This window comes from Sorex fumeus, unplaced genomic scaffold (genome assembly GCF_029834395.1).
Source record: "Sorex fumeus unplaced genomic scaffold, SorFum_2.1 ptg000264l, whole genome shotgun sequence".
Classification (NCBI taxonomy): Eukaryota; Metazoa; Chordata; class Mammalia; order Eulipotyphla; family Soricidae; genus Sorex; species Sorex fumeus.
The window spans coordinates 5,978,816-6,000,347 of record NW_026606321.1 but is presented as its reverse complement, the minus strand read 5'-3'; the positions used below and the strand labels follow the sequence as shown (position 1 = coordinate 6,000,347).

At 49.2% G+C, this 21,532-nt stretch overlaps 1 protein-coding gene across 1 annotated transcript in view; it reads right to left on the bottom strand.

Annotated features, from left to right (window-relative positions):
* Positions 1 to 21,532, bottom strand: part of SEMA5A (semaphorin 5A) — a 302,092-nt gene that overhangs the window by 138,690 nt on the left and 141,870 nt on the right. The window contains exons 5-6 of the mRNA XM_056109051.1: positions 13,346 to 13,444; positions 6,403 to 6,616 (exon numbers count right to left, since the gene is read on the bottom strand). Of these exons, the coding sequence (XP_055965026.1) occupies positions 6,403 to 6,616; positions 13,346 to 13,444 (313 nt within the window). The remainder of the gene's footprint in view (positions 1 to 6,402; positions 6,617 to 13,345; positions 13,445 to 21,532) is intronic.

The window sequence follows — 21,532 nt, the reverse complement described above, 5'->3', positions numbered from 1 at the left end:
AATATAAAGCACATAATGCTGCTATGTAAATAAACATTAAACAAATGGTAAACATCTCATCAGCATTTCCCTAAGCAAACTGTAAGCCATGCATTCTGTGAATCCCAGGAGGGTCTGCGCTTTGGACAACCGGGCCCTGCTGAGTTCAGGGACAGTGGCTCAAAGGCCAGGCCGGGGATTCCTCCCTTCAGCTACACACCGACAACAAGAAGCGTCTGGGCATCAGCCACTGGTGTCAGTGACAGACGGGGCCCCCACTGAAGGTCAGTAGGGACATGACTACCAAGTAGGAACAATGACTGGGAGGTCAATGGGGAGAGAGCGTGGAACTGTAGAACCTCAGGAAGGGGGAAGTGAGGCGGGGAAGGGGCCGCCTTGCAGGGAGCGGGAAAGAGACCCACAAGGCAGCAGGAGGGGAGTGACGGTAGGGCAGGCATGGAAATGATCAAGGCGGGTGGTCCGAGGGATACAGCCCCGAACCCCAGGAAGAGAATGTAGGTTTCACCCGTCACTGGGGAGAGGCGAGGAGTTTGAGACAAGGGAGTCTTGGTGATCTCCTGGCATGTGATGCTGGTGACCAGGGAAGGCAACCTCCCACCATTGAGAGCCATCAGTCTGTGGATTCTCATGTCTATGCAGGAACATGCACGTAAACATTCCTACAGGCCCAGGAAGGTGCCTCCAGCAAAGAGATCCCAAGTGAAAATCCTTCATGCCCTAGATGGGCTGATTCAGGAGCAATTTGTTCCAGTGCACTAGGAGAATCGCCCCCCCCTCCACCAACATGTACCCAGACTCATCCTCCCTGAAAGTTCTCCCCCTCATCAGGCCAGAGGAACTGCATTATTTTAGCCTCAGTGGCAGAGAATCCAGAGGTCTGGAGGCCACACCCGCCCAGCTCCAGTAGCTGTCCCAGTCTCCTGTGGGCCCAGCCCAATCACATAGTCCTGAGCTCGACCCAGAAGCAGTTTACACACAGGTTAGGTCAAACCCAGGAAATGCCTACATCTGATTTTTCTTGTAACTATATCAGTTTGCTTCTTTTGAGAATGATTAAACTGGAAGAATCATAAATCGATGCTTAGCAATGTTTCTTTGGGATGGTACCTTGAATTCTAAGATCTCAGAAGTATTTTAATGCCTATAAAAGACAAAAGACGACGAGAAAAACATGTATAAAAGATGAGGGGATAAGCAAGGATGTGGTCACACCAAGTTAGCTTTGTGGCGGCTCGGTCTTTGTCCCTGAGTCTTGGTCTCTGTCTCTGAGTTGAGGTCTGGGTAAAAGCAAAGATGAAAATGCAGAGACCCTTCCATCCAACAAGGAGCAGGGAATGGAATCTAAAAGACTTTGAGTGATGGGAAGTGAAACAGCGAATAAAACAACCTGGAGATAAAATGATCAAAACTCAGAGAGCCAAGCATCTTGTACACAGGATGACAGGAAGATTTATGGTCTTAATTGGATGACTTGGGCAAGGGAGAGGAAGCAGCACTAACGGTGCTAGGGAAGAGAAACCGTGTCCCTAGGTACGGAAATAGCTGCAAAGACGGGCAGAAAAGGCTGCAACCACACCGGCAGAGCTTTATGCTGTGGGTGGTTTGTTTGGATGTGGGTCTCTGCCTGACTCAATGAATTCATTTGGTGTCAGTGGTCTCGCCATCTATAATGAAGCCTGGGTGAGGGAAAGAAGAGCTCATCTACCCATCCCTTTTGAAATCACACACCCAAAGGACAAATGGTTGACGAGGAGGCTCAGAGCCCTCAGCACAAGACGAAAGAGATTCTGCAGCTCTCAGCTCACAGTACGCCATAACCAGAACAGGACACCACATGGTTTTCCAAGAGCGCCCAAGAACCCCATCTCTCTGCGACATTTACAGAACGCTGGACTTCACCGGCTGTCTGCACTTAAACAGCTGCAGGTTATTGCATCTCCTTTTGCAAACATTGAGCTACTGGGGGGCGGGGGAGCCTATTTTCCAAGTGGTCCAAAGCCCTCCTCCATGGCTGTATGGCTATTAAAAAGTATTACTCTAGACAGGTTCTGGATGTGGGTATTTCCTTAAATGCCACCAAACAGGGATGCTGAAGTCCTGGAAGAGAAGACACAGATGCTAGTGTGTGACCCATTTTCCAATCTCAGCTCCCAGTTGTGTGAGGCCAGTCCAGGAGGTGGAATGCTTCTACCCTGCCGCTTGCTCATAAGGAAGACGAGGACAAGGCCAGGTGCCTTGGAGGGTTCTGAGAGTACTAGATGATGGTGTGCCTGGTCTCACATCCCTGGACTATGACCACATCCCATGTGGCTCCCCCTCGCACCTTAATAATAACAGAAGGCAGCAGGGACTTCACTAGGTGCACAACACACAGGCAGATCGGATATAGGGTGCTATTTACTCAGTCATTTCTGACCTAGGAAGATAATCAGGTTTGGCTTTCAGCACCATTGACAGTACACATCCATCTCATGCCAGAATGGAAATCAGGCCAGTGGCTTCAGAAAAGATTGCATGAAATTTGGAAATATGGAGAGAGCTCAGAGGGCATGTCTCACGGCTCATCTCACATGACTCAAATCCCAGTAAGTTTCAATTTCCTGCGTTCCATGTGAACTTTTGTATCTTGTTCAGTTCTTGGATGTGCAGAGCTGAGAGGAGTGCACCCCTCACAGCCACACCCCGTTGGGGAATTTCTCCTGACACTTGGTGACTAAAACATCCAAGTGGGCAGCAGACTATGCCATCTTAGTTCAGGATAGGGCTTTACTGGAATTCGCTTCCTTGATGAATCCTTGGTAAAACTGACCTCATTCCTGGGTTTCCACTGCTATTTCCCTTGGTCTGTGAACTCCCCTCATACTAATGAATGTCCTGAGTCAGCAAATTCCAGCTGCCTGGGGTGCACCTTGTGCAGGAAAATCACACCTTGGAAGAGAGCATGTGTGGAGTCAACCCCAGATGCTCTACAGTCCCAAGGGTACAGCCCTGCAGAAGCGCCCAGTCCAAACATCTGCGCATGAACCACCAAGAGCATCTGCTCTCGGGAAGAAACTCGGCCCCATAAAGCACCTGTCTGTACCAGAAGCAGAAGCGATTTCTCCGAGAGTTGAGCATGAAGGAGATTCCCTTCCTCCAAGTAAATTATCTTTAATCATTAAGAGGTTAATCATTGTATTTTAAAGACCTCAAAGAGTCTACTTAACGCTTGGGCTACATCATTAGCGTATTGCAAACCAGGAGGAGGTAAGATTTGACAAAAAGTTTTCTTAACTAGAAACATAACAGTTCATAAGAACGGCAGGAAGAAAGAATGCCTGCGGATGCTTCGCTGGCAGGAGGATGCTGAGCTGGGGGTTCCTGCGGTGACCCTGTGGGAAGGCGAACATCCAACAGAGGACAAGAGGCAGGTCACAGAGGGCTAACTTGAATGTCCACACAGTGTCTGTGCTGAGTTATGAGGCTTGTTGATGGATTCATTTTCCCTCGTTCCCACTAAGGATTTATTCCATGTGCAGCCTCACAATCAGTCTGTACGCCATTAATTTGCACACGGCACTTTCCGTCTCCTCTTGGGCTCCTTGTTTTCCAATGTGGTCACCAAATGCTTGCATGGGCGTTTTTACAGCACCTGTATTTTAAGCATCACCCATTAAACACTGATTGCTCTGCCTTACAGTAATCATGTAATAAAGGTTATTAACGATTAATATTTGAATGCATTGAGGCTGTGAAGGTATTTCTCTCAACACATACATTTATTTTAAGAGCAATCCCAGTGCAGGAGAAAAGTCCAATTTGGAAACAGATACTCATTACTTCGCCAATAAGTCCTCGTTTCCAATTCCTCTAGGAAACTGTCCAGCCGATGGTACTGCCCTGGTTATGGCTAAATAAGCAATGGATAAAAATAGGGTCCCAGGAGATGGCAAAGGGAAGTTCTGTTTTGTTTTTTCAAATGTTAGAACCCGAATAAAATTTCAAGCACACAAATCTTTGCCTTTGTGACTCTGGGTACTGGCAATACATATTCCCTTGTCCTGCTACCTCATTCATCATCTCTCCACTATTTCTGAGAAAATGTGCTTTGGTTTTACTCTTTCTGATGGGTGACGGGTCTTTCTGCGCTTTTGACCCTGTAGAACATACTACAGGCACCTTGAGGGATTTCTTCCCTGCAGGAGATCCTACACTAGTAAACAACCAAAAGGCCACGCAACTGATGTGTTTCTTGGGTTCTCGATCCCCAATAAACTGATCCCCATCCTCCTGATCTCATAAAATGTGGTCCACACAAAATGGGACACTTCAGCTCTAAGAGAGGATGAGGACAGACTCTCACCTTTTGCAACAACTCGCATGCAGCTGTCATGTTAAGTGAACTGAGTTAAGGGAGAAAGAACAAAAGCCAGATGATCTCTCATGGGTCGGGGGGGGGGGGGGAAGCAAGGAAATGGACAGTGTCCACTAACAATAAGCCCTTGGACTCTGACTACTGAACAGAGGTCACTGTGGAGGGGGGCAGGGGAGGGGAAGCGTGACCGTGGTGGTTTGGCAGGGGAGTGGAGTGGGGGTCTCTGGCACTTTTGTGGTTGTGATGATAAAGGAGTTTGTGAACCACCTACATTAATACAACACTGTTACAACCGTGGCCCCTCAAATACAACAGCAGAGAGAAATATGCAAATACACAGATAAAAGAAGGGGGAACGGGAGGGGACACAAGTGGGAGCGGAGGAGAACGATACACAGGGGTTATTCCTGGGCGATGCTCGGGGGACACTATGGGATGCTGGGAATCGAACACAGGTTGGCCGCTTGCAAGGCAAATGCCCTCCCCGCTGTGCTATCACTCCAGCCCCAAGTCCTGCCGATTCTAAGGAAAAACACACTCCAGGCAAACAAGGCTGGTTGGTGGGACACAGAACTCTTGGGGATACTTGGAAGGTCACCCCCAGAGGAACCCCAAGTTGCCTCGAGTAGGCATAATGGGGTGGGGGCTCCGGGCGCAGTTACTGAAGGAACGTGGTGGAGGCCATGTGCTGAAGCAACTGTGAGGCTGGCACAGGCGTAAGTGTTGCCTGGGAACCACGGTGGGATTCGGCCCTCAGAAGTGGGTTCATGTGCCCTGCTTCGCAGGTCTCAGTCTCTAAGGATATGGCCATGTGTTCCTGCGTCCTGAGCACTGTGCCCTCTGGGGTCCTGTGTGAATGCACAGGAAGTGACACAGGCCTAGAAGGTACAGGTGGTCACAGTGTCTGTGCCAGCTCCCTGACAAAGGCGGGGCCCACGGAAAGGAATCTGTCAGTGTTGTGGAAGCAGACACTCAAAGGGAGATCCACACCCGTGGCTTCCTCACAGACTCACAGGGACAGGCCCTCTTGTCTGATGCTACCCAGGACTGAAGGTAGCAAAATGCAGAGCTGGGGGTCCTGCTCATTAGGGGGCCCCGAGAGCTGCCACCCTCCACAGATGGCCTCCCTCTAGGTTCTACAGTCTCTCATGGTCCTGGGGCAGGTTATCTGTAGGTGTCGCCCTGCTGTGCACAACCCGGGCCTTTTTAGACTAGAAGAAGGAACAGTGTATATTATAGAGCAATCCATCCGCTGGTAGGGACAGCAGGTGCCAGGGAGAGCTGAGGAGATGCCCCTTCAATCCTCCTTACATCTTCATTTGTAGGCATTTGCTGACTGAACGCATGCTGGATGCCGGCCAGACACTGTGGAAAGCCTGGGTGGACAAGAATGAAATCTGAGGAGGAACTGGCTTCCTAGAGAGAGACAGGGGTCAAGAACCCAATAAACACAATCTGAAAAGAAACTTACTTCTCAGAAAGAGATGGGGGTCAAGAACCCAATAACCACAGTCTAAGGAGGAACTGGCTTATACAGTCTGAGGAGAAACTGGCTTCCTGGAGAGATGGGGATCGAGAACCCAATAAACACAATCTGAGGAGGAACTGCCTTCCTGGAGAGATGGGGATCAAGACTCCGATAAATACCACCTGAGGAGGAACTGGCTTCCTAGACAGAGAGATGGGGATCAAGAACCCAGGGCTGGGGACTTCCCCTTTCAGACAGAGAATAAAGAAATTCAGAGAGAATCTGTTGAGTGATATTGTTGACTCTCATCCGTTCCTAAACGCTAGACAGTGAGACAACTGGAGTCCAAGGACTGGCCGTTGCAGCACTGGCTCTGCTATCAGGCACCTCATCCTGGGAGTAGTACTAAACACCTAAGTACTAAGTACTAAATACCTAAGTAGTATGACAATATCTTTCCAGAGACCAAAAATGCATTTCATCAACAAATGAAGAACTTCTTCTCCTTGAGAACCTGGGTCAGTGTGACTTCTGATCATTGGATAAGTAGATGATGGCGGGCTGGGGCCAGAGCACTCACCGTTGAGCCACTTGGAGTTGTACTGGGCGGTGCGGAGTGGGGGCAGGACGCCCAGGCTCCGGTAGATGGCAGGATCCCGGCCCGGGAAGTCCATGACTGTGGCTGCATAGAGCTCACCGCCGGCCGTGAGCAGGGCCGTGGAGTTGTGCTGCGGGCTGTAGGGGCAGCGTGCCGTGCCGCTGATCTGATCGTGGATCTCCGTCAGGTTGCTCAGCTGGGGGGTGAGCACAGGAGAGAGGAGCAGTTACTGCGCTGAAGGTGCTTGTGGGCTGCGTGTCCCTGGCCTCCCAATAGAGTGCGTAGAACCAACCCTGAGGGCTCAGGAGAAGATGGGACACTGATGCCAAGGCCACGCCCTGGTCATGACTGGAGAGGCCACCTACCCCTCTCAGCCACCCTCCCTTTCTCATCTGGGGTGACTGCATCTCCCCAAGAGATAAAGCCAGGTTACTGTCTATGCCTTCTATCATGATGCACGAGTATGGCAAAGTTTTCCACTTTAATAAAGGCAGCAACTTCAATATTTATAGAGATACAACTGCAAGAAAGAATAATGTACAATTTCATCAATAGAAGTGAATCAAAACATGATGAATCGTGTAAAACTTGTTCCCAGGTTTGGGAACAAGGGAGCAAGGGAGCAAGCACTGGAGAGCCGGAATTTCCAAGGCTTTTCTCTGCAGCTTCAGAGGGAATAGGGAGCTGTGGGCATTGGGGGGCAACACCAGATTCTCAAATGATGAGTTCCCAACCTTATGGCTGTGTGAAGAAAGCCCTTTCTCTCTGTTCCTTGATTCTGACTGAGAGGACCCAGAGTGGGTGGAAGTAAGGAATTCCCAGGAGAACTGATGGAGATTACACTAGGGCCCACAGCTGAAGACTGCTTGCTGAGTGCCTCAAACTCTTGTGAAAATGGGGCCCCAGGAAAAGGCAGCTGGGATAGAGAAGGGGCCACTAAGTAAATGATGCTTGGAGGGCTCGCTTGGGATGGGACACATGTGCTGAAAGTAGATATGGGCCAAACATGATGGCATGATGGCTGCTTAGTACCTATATTGCAAACCATAACACCAAGAAGGAGAGAGAGAGTAAGTGCGTGTGTGTGTGTGTGGGGGGGGGGGGGGGGGCAAGGAGTACGGGTGGCAGGAGGGATACTGGGAACATTGGTGATAGAGAATGGGCACAGGTGGAGGGATGGGTACTCGATCATTGTATGACCAAAATGTAATCATGCAAGTTTGTAAGTCTGTAACTGTATCTCACAGCAATTCATTAAAATAAAAAATTAATAAATAAAATAAAAAAGGGGCTGGAGCGATAGCACAGCGGGTAGGGCGTTTGCCTTGCACGCGGCCAACATGGCCGACCTGAGTTCGATTCCTCCAACCCTCTCGGAGAGCCCGGCAAGCTACCGAGAGTATTCGATATGCCAGACACAGTAACAACAAAGTCTCCAATGGAGACGTTACTGGGCCCGCTTGAGCAAATCGATGATCAACGGGAGGGCCTTTACCTTTAAATAAAATTTAAAAAAAGAAAAAAATGGGGCCCCGATAATGATAACTGTCTGGAGATAATGCGAGGATAAACTAGCGGGGTCCCATAAGTGCTTACTGTTGGGTTCGCCCAGGGGCTGCAGGTGGAAGGGCCCTAAAATCTGCCGGTGAGCACCTGACACTCAGGAAACCACTCAGAGATTTTTTTCCATCCCGGAAGCGCCTATATGGGATTGCCCTGCACAGAAGCTCTGACTCCTCCTTCCATCCTGCACCCTTCCTGCGGTGGCCTGCCCTCTGTGATGTCCTGCCCCCAACCCCACCCAACATTGGGCATGGCTTCACTGGCTGCATTAAGGACCAGGGGACCTCACCCTGGAGCGTGCTTGCATCCTTCCAATACCCCGGCCCAGCCTGATTCCTTGGGGTCTCAACTTCTTCCTCTCCGAAATCCTGCTCCCACACCTTTCTTCTTAGTGTTGAAACCTGGGCTCGAGGGTCCGGGGGCCAGGATGATCCTCTTCCTGGACTCAGGTTCATAAGAACAGGGGCAGCGGGCAGCGGCAGCTCATGACGGGCTAGTCCCTCACTACCCAGGCTCTCAGATCAGAGACGACCAGCTGGCCCCATGACCTGACCCTCTGATGTCTGGGACAGTCTCAACCTCCATCCTGTCCTTCCTGACACCTCTTACCCACCATATTTTTGCCTTAAGTGGGTCCCATTCATGCCCAGAGGTTTCCTTTGCTCCTTTCATCCTTTCCAGGTGCCCTGTGGCCACGAAAAAGGTCCAGAACCTTTCCCTGTCAGTCCAAGCAACGTGAGCTCACATTCGGTCGCCTCTGCTGGGAGTTCAAAACTCCCCAACTGGAGTCCAGAATTACCCAAACACTTGCCTCTTCTGACTGTTACACATGCACACACACATGCACGCATACACATATGCGCACATACATGCACACACATATACACATACATGCAGACATGCATACACATACGCATACACATATATACACACACACATATGCACACACACACAAACACACACACACACACCTCAACGACTGGATTTTAGGAAGATTATTGGCAACCAAAATTCCAAAATTTTGGCTGCCTTGTGGCCTCCGTTAAGGTCCCCATCTGGGTCCTGGATATTCGACCCGGACGCCTTATCCACAACTGCTACATCCTTTACCCATACTCACACAATGAGGGGATGCACGGGCCCCAAACGGGCCTCTTAACAATCCCATAGTAATGAGCCTAAAGGCATGCTGCTTGAGCATGGATAAATGGACAGGAATCCCGTATGCTCAGGCTCTCTTGCTTTGGCACTCCTGCACCTCTCTCCTTAAAACCTGTCACCTTCCCGCGTTCCCCCTACTCTCAACATCCCTGACTCCTCCTGACACTCGGCTGACTCCCCCAATGACTCGGTCCCCAGGCCTGATTCGCTCCTCCTGTCCCCACTGCCGCCCGCTCTGCCCCGTCGCCTGCTCCAGTGCCCACCCACCCTCTTCTCCCCTCACCTCCTCCGCTGCTGACCCCACATGCCAAGGGACCCACTATGGAGTACAGGCACAGCCCTCAGGGGGCATGACCAGTGTATCCAGGGTTTGTTGCGGGCACGTGGGCAGCAACCCATAAAGCTTATAAATGCTGATAAGCTGAGAGAAGCAACTCAGCACCGCAAGAATCCAGCAGTCTCCTTGGAGTCGTCTGACAGAAGCTCTTCAGAGGGATGACCCTGAGTCCCCGGCAGGGGCGACCGAACCTGCCACTCATTTTCTCGGTCATTAGAAAGAAGCTCAAGAATGCCAAACACAGCCCTCAGACTCCTGTTTGAGTTCTGGTGAACATAGCCTTTAAAGTTTTTAATAAGTCGGATGAACAGGGTGAGGCGGACAGAGAGGCCTGCGGTTGCCAGAGGTAGCATTACGGGCACGATCTCTACAAGCACCATTACCTCAGTCTCCTCAGGGTTCAGGACAAGGGAAACTGAGTCTGCTCCAGACGTGGGAAGGAGGGGCGCTGGATCAGATCTAACCCTACTCCACATCCTCCCAGCCATGCCCTGACTGTGGAAACTGGGTCACGGGGGGAGGGACTGCCCCTCAGTGCTTCCCCGGGATGGGAACAGTCCCTCCCACCTTGTCTTAGTTCCAGAAATTCTGGACTTGGCAGCAGAAGACCGAGGCAGCCCAGACCCAGAAGGACTGTCCTGCCCTACTCCAGAAAACTTGGCTTTTTGCTGATGTGACTCTGCGTCCATCCGGTTGACAGAAACTTCCCTAAGTCTTATTCAGAAAGGAGGGGCACAGCAAGAAAACCTATGGGGTTTTGAAAAAAAAGCTTCCTTTACTAGCCCTCTGGCAGCACTAAGGCAGCCTCTTCCTCTGTGTGATATTTTAATGAGAAATTAGGCTGTTTTACAAACAGCCATTTCAGGGAACAAAGCTCCATTTATCACTCCTGGTGGAAAGGGCCCCAGCCTTGCAAATGTATTGCCTGCCTCTGATAACAGACTGGAGAGAAAAAGGGACTCATAACTTAGCCACAGCTGCAAAGACATGCTTTAATTTTAGTGGTTTCTAAACATGGAGAATTGACAAAATCTGCAGTAAATAACTGTAACCAGTTTTTTTTTCAGATTATATTATTATTATTAGTTGGGCTGGAGCGATAGCACAGCAGGTAGGACGTGTTTCCCTTGCACATGGCCGACCCAGGTTCAATTCCTCCACCCCTCTCAGAGAGCCCGGCAAGCTACCGAGAATATCTCGCCCACACGGCAAAGCCTGGCAAGCTACCCATGACGTGTTTGATGTGCCCACAACAGCATTAACAACAAGTCTCACAATTTGTTGTGAGACGTTACTGGAGCCCGCTCGAGGAAAAAAATCGATGAACGGGAGGACAGTGCTACAGTGCTATATTATTAATTCACTAAAGTACTGCAGAACACAGTTTGCCATCCTAAAGGATGATTAGGGACTTGTTTCCAAATTTCTTGAAACTCAAGCTGTACTAAGTTCAGTGGGATAAGGAAGTTAACCCTGTAAGATGTGACTATAAGGAGGGAGTGAAGATGTATATTTTAAGTAAGAAAGATAATAGGTAGAGATATCTTCAGTGGAAAAAAAATAAATCCTATTAAAGTGAAGCTGGTTTTGACAGGACAGGATTCAATCAAATGAATGTGAAGGATGTGTTTTTAAAAAATAAACTGATCAAAGTGGAAAATGGTATTTGATAATGGTCCAGACTCATATTACAGTGCTCTTTGATAACTGGATACTTAGAAAATGTTACAGGAAATAATTGTTTTCGACATGGGACTAAATAAATGAAACATGATGTTGTGAAATTGTATGCTTTACCTCTGGGTCCTGCTCTCAGTGTCAAAAAAACCCCTGGAAACCGAGATCTCTCCCAATCCTGGAAAGGAATGGGATGGACTCTGCCCACCAGAACAGTCCCACAGAAGATGAGAGGCCCAAGGCCACCTCCAGATTACCCTGCTCAACTGATCTTCACTTCTTCACAAAGGCCACGCCTAGGTAATCCCGAAGTGACAGATAAAATATTAATTCTGCTATTGGTCTGTCCTTGGCCAATCCCCAGCACCTCTCAGCAAATAACTCTAGCACTGTAGCACTGTCCTCCCATTATTCATCGAGTTGCGATGAACGTCTCCATTGCAAGACTTGTTGTTACTGTGTTTGGCATATCGAATATCACATGGGTAGCTTGCCAGGGGCGAAGGAATCAAACCCTGGTCGGCTGTGCTGGCTGTGTGCAAGGCAAACGCCTTTTCCACTGTGCTATCGCTCCAGCCCCAGCAAATAACAGGGTACCCCCAAAGCAGGTCTCCAATACTGCTGTATTTATGCAAAGGAACACAATATGAAGCCATCTGGCAAATTTAAAGCGAAGGTGGAGAGAAAACTATGGCTAGGAACTTGCCCTCAGTAAAAATTAGATTCTAGTTTTGCAGAGTGATTGAATAAATGTATTCCAAGGGGCCTGATTAAAACTGGGCTTAACGGGCCTGATATACCTAGGACCTATGGGCCATTTTGTGGTTTCCGTTGGTAGGGCTGTTAATTTTAATAATGGTCACTTTCTTCCCACCCCATGTCTCCTAAAGTTCATCCAGTCACAATCCAGGAAACATCTCTGACCACCTTTGACCGGCTGAGCCTTCAACCATATACCTGACCACTGACCCCATTCTGTGACCTTTTCCCTTCCCCATGTCACCCCCCCCCCAACAGAAAGTAGCTTTCTGCCCTCCCCCAGCAGGAAGTCATTTGAGGCTGCCTCTACCCCACTTCTGTTATAAAGGAAAGGCCTGAATGCTGGGTGGGCCCGAGGGCTCCCAGTAGAAGGGACCCGAAATCTGCTGGTGAGCACCTGAAACCACTCAGAGATTTTTCCATCCCAGAAGCTCCTATCTGGGAATGCCCTACCTGCACAGAAGCTCTGACTCCCTCCTTCCATCCTGACCCCTGCCCACAGCGACCTGCCCCCTGTGATGCCCTGCCCCCCACATTAGATGTGACTCCACTGGCCTCCTTAGGGACCCACAGACCTCGCCCGGGAGTGCACTTTCCTCCTTCCAATATCCCTGTTCAGCCCCATTCCTCTGGGTCTCAGATTCTTCCTGTCCGCAAACCTGCTCCCAGGCCTTTCAGAAAATGGTACCTGACAGCTCTCCAGGGGCTTTGATTCTGCCCCCCTTCCCTTATTTCCAATAATTGAATGCTAATTTGAAAATGAGTAGTAAAATCAGTTGATAAGTTCAGGTATTGAGAAAAGTTGAGCAAGAAGAAAGTTAACATAATTCTATTTCTTTTCTGCCCTGCCCCCCCAGAGATCAAATTAATATCCTGAATCAGAAAGGAGACACCTGAACGTTGGTACCACTGCTCTTCTCCTGAGTAAGATGATGATGTTGAAAGTCCCATTGTCAGTTAATGAAAGGCGAGAGCAAATGGGGGCCCTGCAGCTGGGCTGGTTCACAGCAGAACTCCTTGTCTATGGGTAGACTTTGTGATGCTTCTGATTCTATCTGAAAATTGTATTTTCTCCATTGGAATGGTGATTTTCAGCCACTGTAATGCCTATCTTTATAGTTTAGCAGAAAAAAATAAATGACTAGGGTCAGGATCACCATTATTGTAAAGAGGATGGTAGAAATATTTCAGCGACATATTTAAATTCAATTGTATAAATTCTAATTGTTTCCAATTGGTTACATATTTGGCAGTTATGATTATCCATAAGTCAATGAAATAGTTATTCTGTTTGACAGGAGGTGGTTTTAAAATTCTAGTTAGGAAACATCTCCTCGGAGAATAGAATGACTTTTAAAACTCAGATTTTCCTAGAAGGCTTGAGCTTCTCTGGGGGCCAGCATGCGCTGGGCATCTCAGGTGCCATACCGTTCGGTTGGTGCAGACAGGCGTGAAGGCATTGGTCCCACAGGTGAATAGTCGGTCACCGCCCACCAACAGCACCCGGATGTAGTTCTGACATTCTTCCTAGAAAAGAAATCACCAGAAACATGTTAACAAGGTCCAAGCACAAGACGGTTGGGGATGAGGAATACATTTGGTATTACCTTAATGAATTAAATGTCAGCCAACATGGAAATTGATCTAAAACTACAGAAATCTGATTTTCTCTACACACATACTAGCCTAACAACAAGTTTTTAGGCAAGTGTCTCTTTTGCAGAGGTGGTGGGGTATGGGGAAGTTATTTGGTTTGGGGTCAAACCCGGTGGTTCTCAGAGGTTAGTTCTGATTCTGTATTTTCAGTAGTGACCCCTGGGGGTACTTGATGGACCATGTGTGATGCCAGGGATTTAAGCCAGACTCAGCCACATGCAAAAGAAGAGCCTTAGCCCTTAGGGTTTAGAACCTCAGCCATGTACTACTATGCCTTCAGATTGGAATATTTAGTAGGATAAATATCTGTCCATGGTATGTGTTTTCGCTGTTGATATGATTTCCTTCGGAGATGTATGTGATAATGGCACAGATCCTAAATTGCATTTGGCATGTACTGTATACCGTAAGGAAAGAAACATATAGACTGTGAAAGGGCATATCAGAAGACTTCCCAGGGACTTTGAATAAAAGCTATAAATGCTTCTACAAAGAAGAGAGTCATTATGTGAAATGAAATTCTGTCTACAAACTGGCACATGTTTCACATAAAGTTCTCAAACAGCATCACGTTTACAGCAGACATCAAGAAACATCCGTATCCTCTGATAGACAAATGAAAAAATAGACGATAAGGAAAGGATATCTGGAGCACGTGAGAGGGAAATCCTTGCTAAAACATGACAAAGAATTTTTTGTTTTGTTTTGTTTTGCTTTGCTTTGTTTTTGCTGTAAAAGCCTTGATCAGCAATTGTGGTCACAGGGGCTGGAGCAACAGTACAGCGGGTAGGGCGTTTGCCTTGCACACGGCTGACCCAGGTTCGATTCCCAGCAATCCAGATGGTCCCCTGAGCACCACCAGGAGTGATTCTGAGTGCAGAGCCAGGAGTAACCCCTGTGCATCACCAGTTGTGACCCAAAAAGCAAACAAACTAAAAACACCAATTATGGTCATAGCAGGGGCATGGGCCCCTACTGATGAGGTTCTCTGATTGGCATGTGGGAGAGATTCCTATACAGGCTTTGAGAAAGAAACTAAGGAACAGAATAAGAGTCAGGGAGAAGGGAAGACTTTTGGAGAAAGTGAAATTCAAAATGAATTTTAGGAACAGGATTTAGTAAGCCTTCCCGGAGGAGGTGCCACCTGGTCCCTCCAGGAAGTAGCTGAGCAAAAGAGAAAACCTTCTAAGCACAGGGAAGGGCCTGGACTAGGACTCTCAGTTGGAGAAAGCAGGTGGTTTCACTTGGTACAGAAGAGAAACAAGAAGCTGAGGAACTATGCAGAAGTCCCATCTGCAGGTCAGTGAGCCGGTCCAGTGCTGTCTGCATACTAGGACACATTTCTACCTTTTACATTGTCCTGCATGTCTTTTTCTGTCTGTCATTGAAGCACCAGCTGGGAATCGAGGAAGGAGCTAAACTAGAGATAGGCAGGCTGCAGCTTGGGAGGCAAATACAGAAATCACCCCCACAAAATCCAGCCCCTTCCTACTTTCGGCTGCACCATGGTGGCGGAATGAAAGCGACAGCAAGGATAGAGCAGGTCAATGGGATGGAGTGACCGACAGCCCTACAGGACACTTAAGATGCGCGGGATAATGATGGTACCAGACGCAAGCTGCCATCCCACAGGGCCCCAGGCCAGGAAGATCTGGACCCCGTGAAGCAACAATGATCTCTTCTCTTCAACCAGCCTCCAGGCCCCAGGGATTTGCATTACTCAGTCTGTGGAAGATGGAAGGGCTGAGATCTCTAAATTCGTTTTCAGAGGAAGTGCGGCAAATAACAAGGGTATACAATTCTCCTAACGCTCTTCCTAGCAATAATCACGATGCATCAACACTGGCTGCTAAGCTGAAGACAGTTTGACTGTGGAAAACCAGAACAGGATGCAGGATCTAAGTAAACCCTCAGAAGAATGACAAACTAAGCATAAACAGGAGACGCAGAGCGGGTCACTGAGAAAAGTAACCAGATGGGGAGGCTTGTTTGGCTCGGCTCTGTTTTGTGTTTGTAGCCGGGAAAAGGGCAGGAGGGTTCTCAAGGGAAAGAACAAAACAAGACTTGAAAGAACAAGCGCAAGAGCCTTTCCAGACTCATGACAGGCAAGGGGGGCCGGTGGCACGCCCAGCTCAGGGGCAGGGACACAGAGTTGGCACATCTGGGCCCCCCACAGACATTCTGGAGAACTCGGGGCAGAGAGGGGTAGACGCCGTGTAGGGAGAGCAGAAAGGACACAGCTTGTTCTGCAGCAGAGTGGAGGGGGCGTTGCTCCTTGCTGTGGCTTGCAGCACCCATTCAGGAAGCCAGCAAGAGACACTCACTTTTCCTCCTTTTATTGATTAATCAAGGGATCAGCATGGGATGGAGGCAGGAATGAGAGCCACAGACCCCGAAACAGTGGCCTGGGCTAAGTTCTTTCAGGAGAAGCATCTGCCCGGCCAAGATGAGAGCTGCAGGGCCGGGAAGCGCCTCTGAGCCAGGATGCGAGATGCCATCAAGATAGGAACCTAGGGGCTGGAGCGATAGCACAGTGGGTAGGGCGTTTGCCTAGCATGCCGATTCCCAGCATTCCATGGGGTCCCCCAAGAACTGCCAGTAGTAATTCCTGAGTATAGAGCCAGGAGGAACCCCTGTGCACTGCCGGGTGTGGCCCCAAAAGAAAAAAAAAATGATAGGAACCTAAAGGAGAGAGTGTGAGAACAGGCCGCAAAGGTCAGAGACGTGGCTCCGTGCAGGAACACGGAAACAGATGGGAGACCCTGAGTCTAGGCCCCGCACCGTGGTTGTCAACACCCTCCAAAGCCCATCGAGCAATAGATGAACACGGAGAAAAAAGAATGTCAGTGAAATCCAGGATGTCAGAGTGGGCCGGGAATGCAGGGCAAACCCCAGCTGGTAATTTCAAACACGGCCATGGAAAGAAAGGAAATGAAGGCAACAAAAGGTGGTGAGGAGACCCGGGGAGCCTGTTGGATCGTGAGGGCCAGGTGGGAGTGGGCAGGGGGCTATGCTCTCTGAGGAGCATCCCCTATCCATCCCCGAGGAAAACAGCAGAAGCCAGGAGTGGCGTTGCAGAGGCTGATGTGTCCAGTGGGACAGGGTCGAGCTGCCCCAGAAGCGTACAACCTAAAAGGCAGCTCAGCTGACCTCTGGGCACAAGGCCAGTGCTGAGGAGAGTGGGGGCCCCTCCTGACACCAAAAAAGGGCCCCTCCACTGGCAACCACACAGGGAAGTGTGTGTGTGTGTGTGTGTGTGTGTGTGTGTGTGTGTGTGTGTGCATATATGTGTGTGCATATGGGTGCATGTAAGAAAGCCTAGGGGCTAAGACACTTGCCTACCCTGGAGCCACTGATCCCCTGAGCACAGCCCAACACTGCCCTCCTCTGAAGGCATTCCTGCTAGAGGGATCCTACACTCTGCCCCTCTGGCCTGTGTGTGTATATGTGTTTGCATATGTGTGCATGTGTGTGCATATGTGTGTATGTACATGAGTGTGTATGCATATGTATGCATATGTATATGCACATGTGTGCATGGGTGTGCATTTGTGTATGCGAGTGCATATGTGTGCACATGTGTATGCATATTTATGTGTATGTGTGTGCATATGTATATGCATATATGTGTGTGTGAATGTTTGTGTGTGTGCTTGTACGTTTAATTGTCAAGAACTGAAGGAACTGGGCTGAAGAGAAAACCTAGTTGTTAAGACACTTGCCTTCCTTGGGGCCAACCCGGGTTTGATCCCCTGAGCACAGCCCAACACTGCCCTCCTCCCCTAGAAAGAACTGAAAGCATTCCTGCTGGAGGGACCTTGCCCTCTGTCCTGCTGACCTCCAGTCCGGCCTCTGGGATCCCCATGGGGCCTCTAGAAGCCACGAGCAGACCCGCTCCAATGAGGAGCCTCGCTAAGATGCCCCCACTAGCACGGCCATCCCATGGGAGCCAGGCTGTGTTATTCTCCCCTAGGAGGTCTCTCCTATACGGCGGGATCTTACCCTGCTCCAGGACCAGAATGACTGCAAGTGTCAGGAGGACAGAGCCCCAGATTCTAACCGAGACTGTCCCACCAACGAGCGAAAGCATCCTAAGAATCCCATGTCAGAAACGCGGCTGAGATGGCAAAGAGGGGGAAGGAGTGAGCGTCGGCGATGCAGACTCTGAACACTGGGGCTCTGTCGGGTGCCCACTATCCTGGCAGGAAGGCGCTTGGCAGAGCCATAATCACCCCAGGCGGACAAGGAACCCTTGTTAGAAGATAAGAAAATGAACCATCTATGTTTGCGATAATATTTGTGTAAGCAGCATCTCTCTCTCTCAAAGAAGATGCCGGTCCTGAATTGCCAACAAAACTTAACAACAATTTTCCTTAGGTATCAAAAGTTTTATCATCATGAGACTTAACTGCGGCCAGAGTCTGAGGCCACTTTTCTGCAAGCTGAGGGGGATGCTGCATAAAGAAGCCAGAACTCAAGCTTCTGAGCACGTGCCAGTGTCTGCTCCCCGTACCCCCCTCCCATCTCCCGAATGTCCTGGCTGGGGGATCTGGCCCATATCGAACAGGTGACACAAGAGACAGCGCTTTTGAGTCTAGCGCGTCGGGGGGCACCGCAGGTCAGGCGCCTGGCCCACAGCAGACGGGGACTGTTCTCACCAGGGAAAGGAGTGGGTGCAGGCAGCCTCACCCACAGTCTGAGCCCCGAGCCCCCTCTTCAGATTCTTGGCTCATACAGATGTCCAGAAATGCCCGGCATGGGGCTGCACCATCTGCCCGCCTCAGGGCCAGGGAGCAGGCTGGCATTTTCCTCATTTTTGAGATGTCCCATTTTGCTTTATTCTGGCCTTTTCATGAAGGGAACCTGCGACTCTGCCCACATTCCAGCATCCTACCACACGGAGGAAATGGCTCTCTTTCTTCCCATCTCTAAATTCGTGTCTACTGAGAAAAATGATCTGAATTCCATCCCCCACTCCGGGAGGCTCCGTGTCGTGGCCCTGTGTACAGATTTAATCCTGGACACATCAGAGCAGAGAAGTCGGAGGGTTTGTTAGGGATTTCAGGGTCTGGGCCTGGTCCTCAAGCTTTTTATATCCCAGAAGCTAGATGAGGTTCCCTCATGGCAGGTGGGGTGGGGGTGAATACAGGGGTACTGGACCAGGTACCACTTTATAAGAGGAACAGATGCAAGGCACAGAGGAAAGGACATAAGGCAAAGGGGGAGTGAATGAGGCCAGAAGTTCTGATGTCCCTCCGCTCTGGTCACCCATGGCCTAGTCCCACAGTGCTGCTGCTGAGACAGGCAGTCTTCAAGCACCCCGGAAGGTCAGCTGGGGGACAGCTGCTGCAAACTGGTCAAGAGGGACACTTCTGCAAAGCAATCACCTCCTGAGTGCACCAGCCCCACACAAGCACTTCTATCCCAACACCCACTTATGGTGGCCCAGGTGGGTCCAAACCACATGCAAGAACATCCAACACTCTGTGAATTTATGAGAAAAGAAGGCACCATTCTTCCTCTCAGAGGACCAAACCTGGGCAACCACCTATGTTTGTCTTCGCATCATTTTTTTTACAAAATTTCACCAGCAAATGGGCTTTGAGTCTGCGCTCATCGCTGGGCTTTTGCCACTGTTCTTAACCCACGGAAGCCGACCCAGGGAACTGAGAGGGCTTGATATGATCATGTGAGCTTCACTTTTCTTCTTGTCTGTCCAGGAAACAGAGATCAGGTGTAGTAAGGATTGGTTCTCTCTGGGAGTTGATGATGTATCATCAGAGAGCATGAAAGAAGGCCTTCATCTATGCATTCTTGGAGTTTTACCTGCTGAATTTCTAGGTTCCAAATAACCTAGAGGTACTATTTAAGGTAAAACATAGGCCAAAATTGATTTAGCAGAAGCAAGTTTTCACTCTATAAAGGAGTGATTTACTAGTACAACCACACAGATGATTTAAAAATGATCGACTCAGAAACTGTTCACTGCAGAAACCATGCCCAGATTACATAGGTCACGGTCCTCCCATTGTTCATCGATTTGCTCGAGCGGGCCCAGTAACATCTCCATCGTGAGACTTCTTGTTACTGTGTTTGGAATATTGAATACGTCATGGGTAGCTTGCCAGGCTCTGCCGTGAGGGCGAGATACTCTCAGTAGCTTGCCAGGCTCTCTGAGAGGGGCAGAGGAACCAAACTCGGGTCGGCCATGTTGGCTGTGTGCAAGGCAAACACCATACTGCTGTGCTATCGCTCCAGCTTACACCATCAAATGTTTTTCTTTCATGTATACAATAAGCCTAAGAAGATTGAGGTCCATACAAGACGGAAATTGACGATCCATTATTTCAAAGCCTATGAAAGAAGTAAAAATGATCTAGAAGGAATATGACTCAACTTGGACAATGCATTTACTCTCGGGGCAATGAGCAGTGAATGGATTTTCTCAACCTGCTCCACAAATTGACAGTATCTGAAGATGTTTTTGATAATGTTTAGTTGTCACAGCATGTGGGCTCACATGTGTGTACCAGAATGAAAAATGATGGTGTCCACCATAGGTCAGTGTGAAATAATCTGGCCCAGCTCCTAGTTCAGAGAAGTGAGTGGATTTCAATTAACATGCAATAAAACGGAGGGACCAGCGTGGTAGTATAGCAGGGAAGGTGTTGGCCTTGTACAGGCCAACACCTTGGATTAGATCTTCGGCATCCCAGTGGTCCCCTGAGCCCCGCTGAACTCAGGAATTCCTGAGTTCAGAGCTGGGAGCAACCCTGATCATTGCTGAGTGCAACCCCCAACAAAAAAACAAAACAAAAATGCAACAGGACAAGGAAAGTCCACATGTAATTGAAAACTGATACTGTGCAGGGTGGCATAGGGCCAGGTAAGGGCCACTTAGCCCAGGGGGCTCCTCTCCCAAGTTCTGAGAGATTAGCATGTGCAGGGAAAGCTGTCTGTCCTACCTGTCATAAGTGGGGGAAGTGGGGATCTGTTCAGCGTCAGCCAAGTTTAGTGCCATGTACGATAACATTGGTTTGTCCTTCCTGCTTTGCCACAGAGAGCTTAGGTTTATTGGGTTGCTCCCCATCATGGTGCTCCATTCCTCTGTGTTTATTTACCTCACTCTTTGTGTTCTGTTGATCTGTCGATTTGTTCGAGCGGGCCCAGTAACGTCTCCATTGGAGACTTTGTTGTTACTGTGTCTGGCATATCGAATACTCTCGGTAGCTTGCCGGGCTCTCCGAGAGGGGCGGAGGAATCGAACTCGGGTCGGCCATGTTGGCCGCTTGTAAGGCGAATGCCCTACCCGCTGTGCTATCGCTACTTCTGTTGATCTGTAAACATTTTCTCTTCTCCATGACCTTTTGCACAGTTGATTGAGAGGAAAGTCCTTTTTGTATGGACACAAGAAGACAGGTAAGCTCTCCTTTTGTAACATGGGAGTTAATTGACTCCAGATAAAATTACCTCGTAGGTATCTGTTCTCTCGACTTAAGCCTCAGCTGCCCTTACTTCCTAGCATCCCAAAAGCAGGTCCGAGGAGGGACTGGATGGACCAAGGGCAAGCTGTGAGCTATGTGCTACCCTTGCATCAAAACTATAAGTTAAGAGCATGATCATGGACAAATTATGTAATGATCCAAAAAGTAATAACTAATTCTGACCCTGCTAGGGTTCACTTAATCACTTAACTTCCTGTTAGTCGTCGATTTGCTCGAGCGGGCGCCAGTAACGTCTCCATTTGTCCCTGTTGCGTGCTAGTGTAGCCCTATGGCATCTGTTCGCTCTGGGAACATGAAGAGCCTCAAACCAATCATTCATGATCTTGATGAAGAAGTCTGACCATCTGGTAGGTGGGCGGCCACACGGTCTTTTGACATCCCCCGAAATCCAGTCGGTAACAGCTCTAGTCCAGCGGTCATCTTTAAATCTCATTATGTGACCAGCCCATCTGAT